At 44.8% G+C, this 14,586-nt stretch overlaps 1 protein-coding gene across 3 annotated transcripts in view; it reads right to left on the bottom strand.

Moving 5' to 3' along the window:
• Positions 1–6,546, bottom strand: part of itpr3 (inositol 1,4,5-trisphosphate receptor, type 3) — a 110,656-nt gene extending 104,110 nt beyond the window's left edge. For all 3 annotated transcript variants that reach the window (XM_049582438.1, XM_049582439.1, XM_049582437.1), the window contains exon 1: positions 5,972–6,546. In XM_049582438.1, the coding sequence (XP_049438395.1) occupies positions 5,972–6,063 (92 nt within the window). In that variant the 5' untranslated portion in view covers positions 6,064–6,546. The remainder of the gene's footprint in view (positions 1–5,971) is intronic.
• Between the last annotated feature and the right edge of the window lie 8,040 nt (positions 6,547–14,586).

Here is a 14,586-nt window from a genome sequence, read left to right on the forward strand (position 1 = left end):
TCTTGGACAGACTGTGTACCACTTCCTTTTCCTGTCATACAATCACACTCAGCTGCCACTTTCTCTGTGTGTGTGTGTGTGTGTGTGTGTGTGTGTGTGTGTGTGTGTGTGTTAAAGGTTTTAATTCAACGTCAGGTTAGAGTCACTTTCTGCTTCACATGTTCACAAACAGTTAAAGAAAAATAAAAAGTCTCTGGGATCAGAGGCAAAAGTTCCTCATGAAACTCAAACAGGTCCAGGTCCTGATACAGAAGTTAGGATTAAACCCAGAATCTGCAGAGAGCTGCTTTACCCCTTCAAAATAAAACATCTCTCTCTGAGTAAAGACAGGGATCAACACCCCTTCAAAATAAAAAATCTCCCGCTGACTGAAGATAGGAATCAACATCCCTTCAAAATAAGAGTCCAGCCTGAGTCCAAACTCTCAGATATTTCTGACAGGAAGCATCACCAGAGAGGTTTTAATGTGAAGGACAGCTGCTGGACAAACTGGAGTCCAAAGAGTGTCCGAGCATCTGATGACTGAACGTCGGCGGCGCTCAGAGACGAGCTGACAGCTACACTATTTTTAAGTTTTAACCACCACTTAAAACCATTTTTTATTTTATCCCTCCTGTTTATTCTTATTCTGTTTTATTGATTTACTTTATTTTTGTTCTGTGAACTTTTAATCATCTTTTTTTGTTTAAATATTTTATCACATTATTGTTGGAAGGTTCTGTTCAGGCATCATGTAAACTATGTTTCTGTGACCCACGACGCGCTGTGTGTTTGTGTCAAAGATGATGTGTAAATAAAGTTGAGTTTTTCACACAGTATTTGTAAATAAGTGACATCGTATGTTTACATCATAAAACACATTTGTTAAGTCTGTGAAGTAGACTCAAGTCAGCTTTCTGACATCAGCACGCTTTGCTTCATCTAGTTATCTCATTCAGTGTTGGACTGTAACGATCAGAGGAGCTCGTTCAGAGCTGACCTGAATGCTTTGATTGTTGCCATGGTGACCAACATGCAAATCGGTGTTCATATTATTCGATTTTTATAAAATATAAATTATATATCTGCATAAAACTCCCAAACAGCCCATTAAAGAAGATGTAATAACACAACGTGATTCATTTAGCATCAACACTGATAATTATTAATTATTAAACCAGAGGATAAACACAGTCTCACAGGGACAGGAAGATTTATCTGTCGCAGGTCGGAGAGGACGGTCAAAAACGAAACAAAAAAACAACAAAAAGCTGGTCCCGGAACAAGAGCCTCATTGACAGAGAGGTGACGGTCACAGCTCCAGGAAACGCACCCCACCAAAGGTGAATCCTCCTCGGCCATGGAGGACCGCTCTCCTCCCTGAACTGAGACTAAACAACCTACACTGGATTTTACTGGTGGACAGACAGAGAGCTGATGAAGTTTGGGGCTGGATAAAGGCTGGATGAAATGTTTGTCTAAAGCACTATTCGGACGGGATTAGTTTTATATAGGGACGTGGGGTAATGTCACTTTACCACAGGACGTCAGTAATATTAATGGCCGATTCGCACGGGATAAGAAATATCAGTAAAAGTACCACAAGTGGGAGGGGTAAATCCATTCACGCACCACCGTCCCCTCCTGCCGTCATGTGCGTATGATAGGACTGTCAAAAGCACCAGGAAATTGAGTTTGAATATTTTTGAATTAATTTAGTAGAGTCTGAATAATATTAGAATTTATTATTATTATTAGTATTAGTAGGCTATTGGTATTAGTATTATTATTACTTTATTTTATTTTATTTTTTTTTACAAAAAACCCCCACAAAAAATAAGATGCTTATTGCAATATGAACGTGACACTCGGATGAAAACACCCGTTCTGACCTCACTGAAGCGCCCAGTATGACCAACTTCTGCCTCGCTATCAGAGCAATGTTTGGATACTTCAGTGCGCCTGTAGTTTTCCACCACAAGAGTGGATCCTGGTCGGCTCGTAGTGGTGTCTCATTCTGGTAACGTTTCATCTCTTCTTCAGAAAGGGTAGGCAGGGAGGCAGCAGGTGCAACACTCTCCCTGTACGTCTGCCCAAACAGGTCACACATCGCGGACAGCACAGTGGGTGGTGTTGGCGCAGCGGGCTCCTCCGTCGGCGCCTCTCCCTCCCTCTGAGTCCCGAACGGGATTCGCCGTGATATACAACATTATTGATAGTATTAATTAATTATTAATGATATTCGAGTTATCAAATTTAGGTTCGAACTTATAAAAAATATATATATATTCGAATATATTTCTAACTTCGATTTTTTTTTTTGACAGCCCTAACACACATATTTACTGCTGGTCTATTCGCACGGGATTAGTATTACCTGGGGTAATTGTGCGGGACCCTTTTACAGAAGGTGAAAGTCGTGGTAATCTTTACTGACATCGTGCCGTAATGATTACTGACATGGCACATTCGGACGGGACTAAAATCTCTGGTAATTATTACTTTACCCCTCGTCCCTATGTAAAACTAATCCCGTCCGAATAGGGCTTTAGAGTCCCCATGACAAACTTCTGTCTCAAAGTCCTGAAGACAAACTTGAAGACAAACTTCTGTCTCAAAGTCCTGAAGACAAACTTGAAGACAAAATTCTGTCTCAAAGTCCTGAAGACAAACTTCTGTCTCAAAGTCCAGAAGACAAACTTGAAGACAAACTTCTGTCTCAAAGTCCAGAAGACAAACATGAAGACAAAATTCTGTCTCAAAGTCCGGAAGACAAACTTCTGTCTCAAAGTCCTGAAGACAAACTTGAAGACAAAATTCTGTCTCAAAGTCCTGAAGACAAACTTCTGTCTCGAAGTCCTGAAGACAACCTTCTGTCTTAAAGACAATTGTCCGTTGCTAGTCACACATTATCAGCTCTAGCATGTTTATAAATTAGCCGCGCAGCTAGCTGACTTTCTTCCTCTGTTCATATCTTAACAAATTTGGTGTAACGTTATTATTTTTTTCCTCAGCGTTGGTTTCAGTCTCTGCGTCTCCTGATAGAACAGCTCGGTTGAATTTCATACTGTGTGAACGTTATTGCAGTCGAACATTGATTTATTCCCGAGTAAATAACGCTCTCCTCAACGCCTTCCTCTCGGCTGCTCGCCGTCTGCCTGCTGCTGTTCGACGGTGACAGAGACTTTCAAAATAAAAGTGTATCCTAAAGATGACGATATATATATCGATGTTTTCACTTGATATCAATGATATTGGATCATTAATCATTTAATTGATATGTTTTCGATATATATATTGATCCAGATCAATGGACTGTTACACCCTTACTGTGATGTGGCACAGCAGTGCCCCCTAGCTGTATTTTGAAAGGTGCTCTTTTATTTTGAAACTCCTTGGCTTTCTATTTGTTGTTAAAGTCACATGGGTAAGGTCACAGGTCAGACCGGCCATCTTGGTTATTATTATGGATGGAAATGTGCTCCAGAGCATCCCTCTTTTAATCTGGTGCATCCACCGTCATTGAGCCCTGGAGAAGCTTTGTTTGTGAGTTTTATTATATATTATATTTGTGCAGTTTGTAGTTTGTGGATATTGATCGCTAATTTCATTTTTTTTTTTTTTACCTTTAGATGCTAATGCTAAAAGTGCTATTTTGTTGTTTTTTCTGTATTCCTATTCCAGTTTCACAAAAAACGGCTTCTGGCTTTGTAAAGCTCTGACAAAGACCAACAGTAAACAGCCTCAACTTACTTAAACATCCGAGTCATCATTCAGTGCCAAAGCTGGTGTTTAGCTATCTGTTACTCCGTGCAGTCACGCACACACAGTGGACAGAATACTTAATACTAACCAACCAATAGAAATGCAGCATTAAATGAGCCAATCAAACAGACAGATAGCAGCTCGCCATAGAGGCAAAACTAAAGCGCTAAAAGACATGTGAGGAAAACCTTGTGAAGCTTTGTGATGTGTGCTCCAGCTCTGACCATGATCGCGTAAAGGATGAAGTATGGAAGGAAATAGAGGCGGAGCTACAGCTGCCAGGTGAGACACCTACAGCTAGCAGACACACACACACACACACACACACACACACACTGCAGGATATAGTGACCACTAAACTGTGGGTTATGTGTTAATGTGTCCCTCTGTGTTGTCCTTCACAGTTGAATTAATAACCCTGCAGCATCACTCAGTGTGTGAAGCTGTGACATCATAGCCTATGATTCAGTGGGCGCCGTCATCGTACAGTCTGCTGACATCACACTGGATGTTTATTAGATCCATGTCTCACAGTGGAGCTGACTGATCAGATGTTATGGTCTGTGGGACGATTAAAGACAATGAGTCTATTTAACATTTTAAAACTACAGTCATTTATTGCTCAGTGGTGAGAGAAGTCCTGTGGACTGTCCTGATCTTATTACTGCTCAGAGACACGAGGTTTGTCTCCTCCCAAATATCTCTGTATTTGACTCGCTGACTCTCTTTCTTTGAAACATCAGGTTAAATATCTTTTTAAAAAGATATGAACCTGAACATAACAGACACAGAGCTGAGAGACTGTTACAAACTGTGACGCCTTCACTCGTCACTGTGCGCTCTACTCCAGGGCCGGCGGCCATCTTTGACCTTTGGCAGGTTCAGTCACTGTATCTGTTCATGTATAAAACTGTACGTGGTGAACTCCCCTCACACACTGTGACTGAGCTGAAGCTTCAGTCTGAGGTCGACAGGTATAGGACATGTTTACACGAAAATGATCCACTGAAAACAGAATTGTTTCTCATTTTCATTTTGAAAAAAGTTCTGCATTTGGACAACAACGTTTTGATAACAATCGCTGTGCGCTGCGGTATACATGCGTGGCCAGTAGTTGGTGGTGTGACGCTTACGCTTCCTTCTACAGAGCAGCGATCAATCAATCAATTTTATTTATAAAGCCCAATATCACAAATCACAATTCGCCTCACAGGGCTTTACAGCATACGACATCCCTCTGTCCTTAGGACCATTAAAGATGATGTCATCACAGTTGTACATGGCGTCATGATGATGATGATCCCAGAGTTTCATCTACTGTGGAAACTAAACTGACCAAAACACCTCCCATCAGAGAATTCAGAAGTCAGACGCAGCACTCTGAGGTCGTCTGTAGTGTGTGTCAGTAATGAAACTGCAGCTGTGTAAGAACCACAGCACAGAAACACTCCAGTAACGCACGAGTACCTCACACCTGCTCTTTAGTACAGTAACTGAGTAAATGTACTTAGTTACTTTCCTCCACTGTTCACATTAACATATTTATTTACAACTCTGATTGATAAATGTTTTAAAATAAAGTTCTGTTTCTGCTCAATGATTACTGACTAATAATCATAACGTCACATCTTTAATCTGAAAAAATAAACTGTATCTGAAGTTCATATTTAGAGTCTTTAGTATTTACTTATAAAATGATGGTGAAATGTGCCTTTAATTTCTGACAGCTCAGTTTGTCCCTGAATGGACGGGTGTAAAGTGTTTCAGAGGAAAAACAATATGTAAACTTTAAAGTTTATCTGGAGCTCAGTTTTGACCTGGAACATGTTGGCGAGAGTGATTTTAATATCTGAACCTCTGAGGGTGAAATTAGTGATTCAGAATCAGAGAGAAATATTAACATGAATAAATAAAGGCTGAGACTCAGATACTGATGCTGACTGTAAGAGGACAGTGTGAGGACAGAGGACAGTGTGAGGACAGAGGACAGTATGAGGACAGTGTGAGGACAGAGGACAGTGTGAGGACAGAGGACAGTGTGAGGACAGTGTGAGGACAGAGGACAGTGTGAGGACAGAGGACAGTATGAGGACAGTGTGAGGACAGAGGACAGTGTGAGGACAGAGGACAGTATGAGGACAGTATGAGGACAGAAGACAGTATGAGGACAGAGGACAGTATGAGGATAGTATGAGGACAGAGGACAGTATGAGGACAGAGGACTCACCCCAGAGTGCTGATGAAGCCGTTGACGGATCCCTCGGCGTACAGAGACACGATGTCCCCGATGTGGAGGAAACTGGAGGCAGAGTCCGACATCCTGCAGCTGATCCGGGACCCGCCGACAGACTGAGACGAAGGTGCAGATACTCAGGTGGACAGGGACAGACAATCTTTACCTCTGTCTCAATGTCTCCGTGTGAGCGGGAGGACTCTTCAGAGACAGTACAGGAAAGTTAGTGTCTCCTGCAGCTTCAGATCAGATCAGATCTGTCTGTCCCTCGGTGTGAGACAGGCTCAGAGAGATAAAAAGTCTTAGAGAGAGACAGCCGGGTTCATGACAGCAAACTGGAAAAACCTCCCGACCAGTCCGCAGCAGCAGATTCAAACTTCAGACTCCTCAGTCAGCTCCTCACAGACTCAAACAGCAGGTTATAAACTCCTCTCAGACCCGAACCCGCAGCTTCGGACCCTGTCAGACCCGGTCAGACCCGATCCTCGGTCTCCTCCTGGTCTCTAACAGAGTTTGTGTCGTGCAGCAGTTTAACGTGTTCACACACACACACGGAGGTGAACCGAGCTGTTCCCTCCCTCCTCTGACACTGTGTGTGTGTGTGTGTGTGTGTGTGTGTGTGTGTGTGTGTGTGTGTTGGCGTGCACGTGCGGTGCGTGCTCCCGCTAAAGACTCGGGTATGAAAACCAGGAAGTGAGCCGAGGTGTTGATAAGGCTGACACACAGTTTCAAGACGGAACAAAACACACTCACACTCACACACACACGGGCGTGCACGGGCAAGTCCACGAGGCATGTGCACGCGCACACATGTCCCCCAGTACCCCCCCTCCACCACGAACAAAACACAACAAACCGGATAATCAACATTTTGACACAAATAAACACATCAAACAGGAAACAGATCAAATAAAACTGTTTAAAGTTTCAACTTTATTATTTCAAACTAAAATATACATAAATATATTTAATGTCACTTGATCAGGTTAATTTAAGAACAGGTCGTTAATTTTATTTAAGGGGGGCGGGGGGGGGGTCGTCAAATATTGTTTTAAGCAGTGGGGGGGGGGGGGGGGGACTTTTGTTGTTTGGTTGAGGGGCGAGGCTTACACATTTACATGGTTTTATTTTCGATTTATTTTACTGCTGATTTTTACAGAAAACATGTTCTCTGTAAAAATCAGCAAAATAACTTGTTTATAAGCCAGAAACTGTAACAACAGAAATTATTGTGAGATTACCAATACTCCCTGAACACATCATGTGGGAGGAACACTTCTGTTAGAAAAAAAAAAATGTCTGATGTTAAAATAGTGATATTTCATCACAATCATTTTTTATTCTACGTCTAACTTGAAATTTGTCCAAAAATAAAAACTTTTTTTTTAACTTTCAAACAAGGTCTGTCTGTGTTTAACCCTCAGTGTGACCTCACAGGAGCTGTGACCTCACAGGAGCGGTGACCTCACAGGAGCGGTGGCTGCAGCAGCTCCTCTGTAGGTTTTTTTCGTGTCAAAGTTGCTCAGTGAAGCTCATGAAGCTAATAAAGTCCACATTTGGACCACAACCCATCTGTTTGAAACCACTGCTCCACACTTACACTGGCTGAGCAGCTACTTCATGTTTAGCGTGCTGCTAACTTACAGAGGGATGAAAATGATGAGTTTTGTGACTGCAGTCCTTTTATTATCACAGGGAGGTGTTTGGTGCTTTACTGAGAGAGATACACACTGTGTGTGTGTGTGTGTGTGTGTGTGTGTGTGTGTGTGTGTGTGTGTGGAGCTGCTGTTTTAACAACAGGAAGTCCAGTCAGCATGACTTCACACAAACACACACACACACACACACACACACAGTGACATCAGTAGATCAGATGAATCTTCTTCAGTCTGATGACACGTTTGGGGTCGACACAGGTTCCTTCGTGTCGACACAGGTGACATTTGGTTCTGAAGGATCCAGGACTGAAGGTCTCGGTGAAAACACGCCCCTCCCACACTACTGTGAAATGATCATCATACAGTTGGATGAATCTGATTGGCCACCACCTGAAGAAGGGAACCACAGGGTACACAGAGGCGCTGATGTCACTGATGGAGACAGACATCCATTTGATCGCAGATCTTCATCCTGAGGGACGGAGACAGAGACAGGAAAATAAACCTACGTCAGGTGTGACGCTCTAACTGAAGGACTGATGGACTGATGGACTGAGGGACTGATGGACAGATGGACTGAAGGACCGATGGACTGATGGACCGAAGGACTGATGGACTGATGGACCAATGGACCGAAGGACCAATGGACCGACGGACCGACGGACTGAAGGACCGAAGGACCAATGGACCGACGGACCGACGGACCGACGGACCAATGGACCAATGGACCGAAGGAGCAATATTATTAAATTGCTGGCAGACTGTAGTGACAGAGGAGAGGCGTTCACCAGACAAACAGGAGTGGAGGAGAGGATTTTACTCCACTTCTCCCAGTCAGAGATACTGGGTGCCCAGTAGCTGCGAAGGCTGCCCTCACATTTATGGCCAGTGACCGACATGATCTCCCTGCTCTCCAGGCCAGCTTGGGAGAGCTGTGTGGACGAACGTTAACTGATTTTGATGCTCCTCAGTCTGAGGCCGATGCTATGGCGTCCTTAGGAAGCAGAGCAGCGGTGATACCTCAAGAAATAAACACAGCAGAATTTTGTTGATTGACCAATCAGAATCAAGTATTTAAGAGTGCCATGTTCTAAAAAAAGATAAGTAAGGCAGCAAATATAAAAGGTAATAAGGGCACATAAAGTGACATTGAAAAACAACAACAATGGACAAACAGCAAACAGTAACAGCAGTATGGCTATAGTGCAAATAGTCTAGTGCAAAATAATCTGGAGGTAGTTGTTGTAACTCCATAGCTGCAGAGCTACAGAGGTACATAGCTAAAGTGCCCCACCAGAGTTCAATAGTAAAACAGCTTCAGGGCAGAAGCTGCTCCTCAGTCTGTTGGTCCTGCTCTTAATGCTCCGCAGCATCCTGCCTGAAGGGAGGGGGACAAAGAGAAACAAGAAATATTGGCAATTTAACAATTTCTTCATTTAACAAACAGGAGCCTCAGTAGCGTGTGGAAGAACCATACATAGCCACACTAGCCTGGCACCTCCTCCTCCCCAGTCTTCAACCAGCATTTGTCACAAGTCAGCCAACGTGGTTGTGTGGTCTCCACTCCCAAAGTTTGGAGGTAGTCTCTGATAAACCCTGCTCTATGGCGGCGAGCGTTGTCATCTTGGAGGATAGAGTTTGGTCCCACACTGTGGAGATATGGGATTGCCACTGGTTGCAGAATTTCATCTCGACATCTCTTTGCATTGAGACTGCCTCCAATGATGACAACCTTGTTTTTCCAGTGAGGGAGATGCTGCCCCACACCATCACACTGCCGCCACCAAAAGATGTTACTCTATCGGTGTGGCAATCAGCAAAGTGTTCCTCCCCACGCTTTGACCCTACGATCCAACCATGGACCGCGGAACGCATCTGAACAAGGGGGGGGGGGCATAATTTCAAGTCACGCGGAGGGGGTGGGGGGGCATATGCATTGAAACAGACAATATTACTGACGTTGCGGAGCACTTTTTTTATTCCGACGCCACACAGTGACATCTACAGTACACGCATGAACACGAACACATGCTTGCTCAGATTAACCCCTCTGATCCCACTCTAACATTCACACACAACAGGCCAAGCCTATTTATACATAAAGGCACAGATGAGGCCACAGTAGAAGCTGGAGTAATTTGATCATTTTGTTTTTTCTGTTTACTTGAAGAAAATCAGATATCGACTTCTGTCTCTTCATTTTCCCAGATGCAGCCAGCACAGGTGCCCACCGTTAGCTCGCGACGCTCATGCATGACCTATTGATAAACAATGCACTTGATAGGCACACTAATATCAAATCAATATGCAGCACTCAGTGGGAGTTTTTTTTTATCGGCAGCAGTTGGTGAGAGTGAGTGAAGGTGTGTGGTGACTTGACTCGTAAAAACACAGATAGGCTACAACTTAGGCTTTTATTCATATAAAATAGTTTGTCAGAGTAGAGCCCTGCGCAGGACTGTTTTCTTCATCACGCTCCTGCCCGCTCCGCTGAATTTCTGACCATTACTGCCCGCAACCGCAACGTGTGTGTTACACTCCCGCCTGCTCCCACAATGTGTATGTCCACTCCCGCAAAACTCTGAGAATTTATGCCCGCACAATAATAGAGATGCATTGATTTTGTGTCTTTTCCCGTCCCGCAGGAGAAAACACGTCATGTTATAGGCTATTAATAGAGAGATTCATGGGGTTGTTTGTTTCATTCCCCTGGCCTGCATGTCTTTTGACACACTGGTCAAGAATAGCGCTCCTATTTCGGTGTTTTCATTTGGTTTTTAATGAAATAAAGGCTGTTTCATATTCTATTCTCCTCCTCTGTATTTATTTAGGCTATTTTTCTACCTTTATATAATCACGCAGTGATTGAGGTTAAGGCAAGCCTGGCGACAGGATGAAGTTACTGAGGGAGTGGTTAAAAATTACGAGGGGGCAAATCTTTATTATGCAACATAGGTTCACACAGTGAGTTATAAAGAGCGGGCAGACGTGCGTAATAGTCGCTCGTAATGAGAGCTCGTCGCCGGTGAAACACAATAAACTGCACGTCTTCTTTCATGTTTGTCTCATGACAGATGGAGCTGACAGACAGACAGACAGACAGACAGGTGGAGCAAGCGGCAAATTGGTATGAAAGCTGGTTCAGGGCATATTCGTCCATTTATGAATAAATATGGAGTGGAAACGCTCATGCATGTGCACCAAGTTCTTGTGTTGATATCCCGTCGCTAGGCTACATCTTCTTCTTCTTATTTTTCTTCTTCTTCTACTGTTTAATGGCGGTTGGCAAACAGCGAATTGGCCCATTACCGCCACCAACTGGTGGAGTGTGGATCAAAATGATTATTACTATTTGCGTTGGGTCCTGCCGGGTCCCAATGTAGCCCTCTATGTCAGAGTACAAAAGTTACCCGGGCCATGGCCCCCCTGGCCCCCCTGGTTCCGCGGTCTATGGATCCAACTGCTGTAGGCAAAATCTGGAGTCATCACTGAAGATAACGTTCCTCCACATGTTCATGTACCAGAAGCTCAAAACAAGAGTCAACAGCAAAAACAAAAGCTTTTTGGCATTGGCAGAGAAGATTTGGCAAATTTTTTATGGGCACAACCCACATACTCCGCTCTGCTGCTCATCCCACAAATACATGTTCCTTACAAATGTGGCTCCACTTAAAAGGAAAATAAACAGGCTTTCCAACGGTGTAAGATTTATTTAAGAAATAATCTACCAAACACACGTCCTTACTTTTTGTGCTTAGAGTAAATACACACACATATATACACATATACACACAGTCTACATGCGTGAAGAGTACAGAGGAGTGTGTGTGTGTGTGTGTGTGTGTGTGTGTGTGTGTGTGTATGTGTGAGGATCAGTAACAGAGTGTTTTGTTGTTGATGTTCTTCATCAGTAGTCCGCTCGCTCCACCTGTTCTGTCCATTCACAGATTTATAACATCAGCTGTGTGTGTGTGTGTGTGTGTGTGTGTGTGGTCTCCATGGTGACAGCAGGCTGCCAGGGTCTCCGTGGTCTCCGTGGCAATGAAGAGAAACAGGCCAACAACATGTTTGTTTCTGGAGGGGCAAAAAAAGACTTCCGCTGGGCAACAAATCTACACCTGAGTGTGTGTTACTGGGTGTATCTGTGTATCTGTGTGTGTGTGTGTGTGTGTGTGTATGATATACTGCACACACTGTGGTCTGCGGTCCTCTTTCAGTCTCAGAGAAACAACCTGCTGCTGCTCAGACACTGTGGACGTCTGAACACTGATCAGACGTGTTTGCAGAGACTCGATCGTTAGTTATGGGTTGTTAATAATCAATAATCATGTTCTGATGAACAGACGTGTCCTATCAGCTCCAGACGTCTCTCCACGTCATGTTCAAGTCTCTACAAACTTCATGTCTCTGGTTCAAACGTCCTCACACAGAGAATCAGTGCTCAGACTCAGGCTGCTCTCACTCATGTCTCTGATGTCTTCCTACAAACATCAACCCACCCATCATGTGACCAATGAGCAGTAAACAGGAAGTAGTCCTGAGCACTTGTAAGGAGGCAGGTTGGGGTGGTGGGTGGAGTCACGTGTTCAGATCCGTGTGAACTTTGAGTGGTTTCTGTACCTAAACCTGACCTCTGTGATTTTACCTTAAAGACGTAACTGTGCGGATGTGATGTCATTCGTAGGATGTCACATGAACCGTTCTGTGAGAATCTCAAAGTACTTTTACTCAAGTAAACTGTACCAGAGTAAAGTTCCACTTTACCAATACTTTACTGATACTTCAGTCAGATTTATAATGCAGGACTCCGTGGTGACTGCTACGCCAACGTTAATAAGCTCATCTAACGACTCACAGGAACACAGCCGAGGTCACGTCAGAAGACGAACCAATCAGAGGACAGAACAGAGCCACTGTGAGAGTGAACCAATCAGAGGACAGGACAGAGCCACTGTGAGAGTGAACCAATCAGAGGACAGGACAGAGCCGCTCTGACACCAGCACCATATTAAACTGTGTCAGACTGAAGATATTAACATCAAACACCTCGACATCAGGACGATACTGTGGGGCGGATTAATACACAGAGAGATTTATGACCAATAATCAATAACTTGACCGAATGACTCATTAAAGACAAATAACAGAACAGTTTGATCAGTTCAGAAAATAATATCAAACTTTGCTGTCATTAAGTTTTTAAAGTGATTGTACATAAAAGCTGAGATGACATCTGGTCTCATGTAAATATGAATAATAAATATAATAAGTAATTAATAAGTATGAATATAATAAATATAATTAGTAATTATTAAGTATGAATATAATAAATATGATAAGATCTCAAATCATTTTAATAAACTGTTTATATTTGTTCATTTTCTGTGTCACAGGTTAAACTGGATGATGTTAGTTTGTTCACTGGTGTTTGACACTCGGACTCATCGATGTTTCTGCTGCTTGTTTGGCCCCGTTGTTCTTAAAGAAAGAGATTTTAAATCTTCCTGTCACAGTCCCTGTCTCTCATTCCCCTCCTGTCACTCTGCTGCAGTGATTTTCCACTCTCCCTCCCTCTGCTCCACTCTACCTGCCAGCCACGCCCACCTCATCAGCCCAACTCTGCTCACCTGCCTACACAGCTGCAGCTCATCATAATCAGCCCTGCATATAAGCCTCTCCAGCACTCTCACTCATTGCCAGATTGTTCTCGATGCTTGCACCAGACTTTCCAGCGTTTCTCTGCCTGATCTCCCGGTGCCAACTCTGCCTGTTCCCGACCTGCTCTCCTCGTCTGCCTCCCGGTAAACTCACCTGCCTTCTGTCCCTGACCTCGTGCTCTGCCTCAGCGTTTCTGGTATCTGACTGCTCGGCTGGTAACGACTCCTCCGCCTGTCCTCGTTTATCCTCCTGCCTGCTCCTCTTCGGTGCCTCTGCCTTCGCGGACTGCTCATCTGGCTACGACCCCCCCACCTGCCTCCGACCACTCCTCTGCTCTCTCCCCGTCGGCACCTCCACACGTGCAGCCGGCTCTTCGGACCACGGAGCTTCCCCCTCATCGCCTCAGCTTTCGAGCTGCTCCAAGGGGCCACCATCTACACCAAGTTGGACCTCCGCAACGCCTATCATCTGGTTCGGATCCGAGAGGGGGACGAGTGGAAGACAGCCTTCAACACCCCCACAGGACACTATGAATACCTGGTGATGCCTTTCGGGCTCACCAATGCCCCGGCTGTTTTCCAAGCCCTCATCAATGACGTACTAAGGGACATGCTCAACAAGTTTGTATTCGTCTACCTAGACGATATCCTGATCTTCTCCCGGTCCAAGCAAGAACATATACATCACGTCCAGACGGTGCTACAACGCTTGCTGGAGAACTCCCTGTTCGTCAAGGCTGAGAAATGCGAGTTCCACGCCTCCTCTGTCTCCTTCCTGGGATACATCATCGGCCCGGACCGCATGGAGATGGACCCTCAGCCGTCACCTCCTGGCCTGTCCCTGACTCTCGCAAGCAGTTGCAACGTTTCCTGGGGTTCGCCAACTTCTACAGGAGGTTCATCCGGGGCTACAGCATGGTGGCAGCACCTCTCACCGCCCTTACCTCCTCCAAGGTCCCCTTTCGATGGACTTCGGCCGCCGAGGAGGCGTTCCAGCACCTGAAGGGGCGATTCAGCTCAGCCCCCATTCTCCTGATCCCTGACCCCGAGAGACAGTTCGTAGTGGAGGTTGACGCTTCTAATGTGGGGCTGGGGGCTGTCCTCTCCCAGCGTTCCGCCAAGGACCAGAAACTACACCCCTGCGCTTTCTTCTCCAGGCGTCTGTCTCCACCTGAGAGGAATTATGACATCGGTAATCGAGAACTGTTGGCGGTGAAGCTGGCGCTGGAGGAGTGGCGCCATTGGTTGGAGGGAACCAAGACCCCCTTCCTCGTCTGGACCGATCACAAGAACC

Source organism: Epinephelus fuscoguttatus, linkage group LG7 (genome assembly GCF_011397635.1).
Source record: "Epinephelus fuscoguttatus linkage group LG7, E.fuscoguttatus.final_Chr_v1".
NCBI classification, from domain to species: domain Eukaryota; kingdom Metazoa; phylum Chordata; class Actinopteri; order Perciformes; family Serranidae; genus Epinephelus; species Epinephelus fuscoguttatus.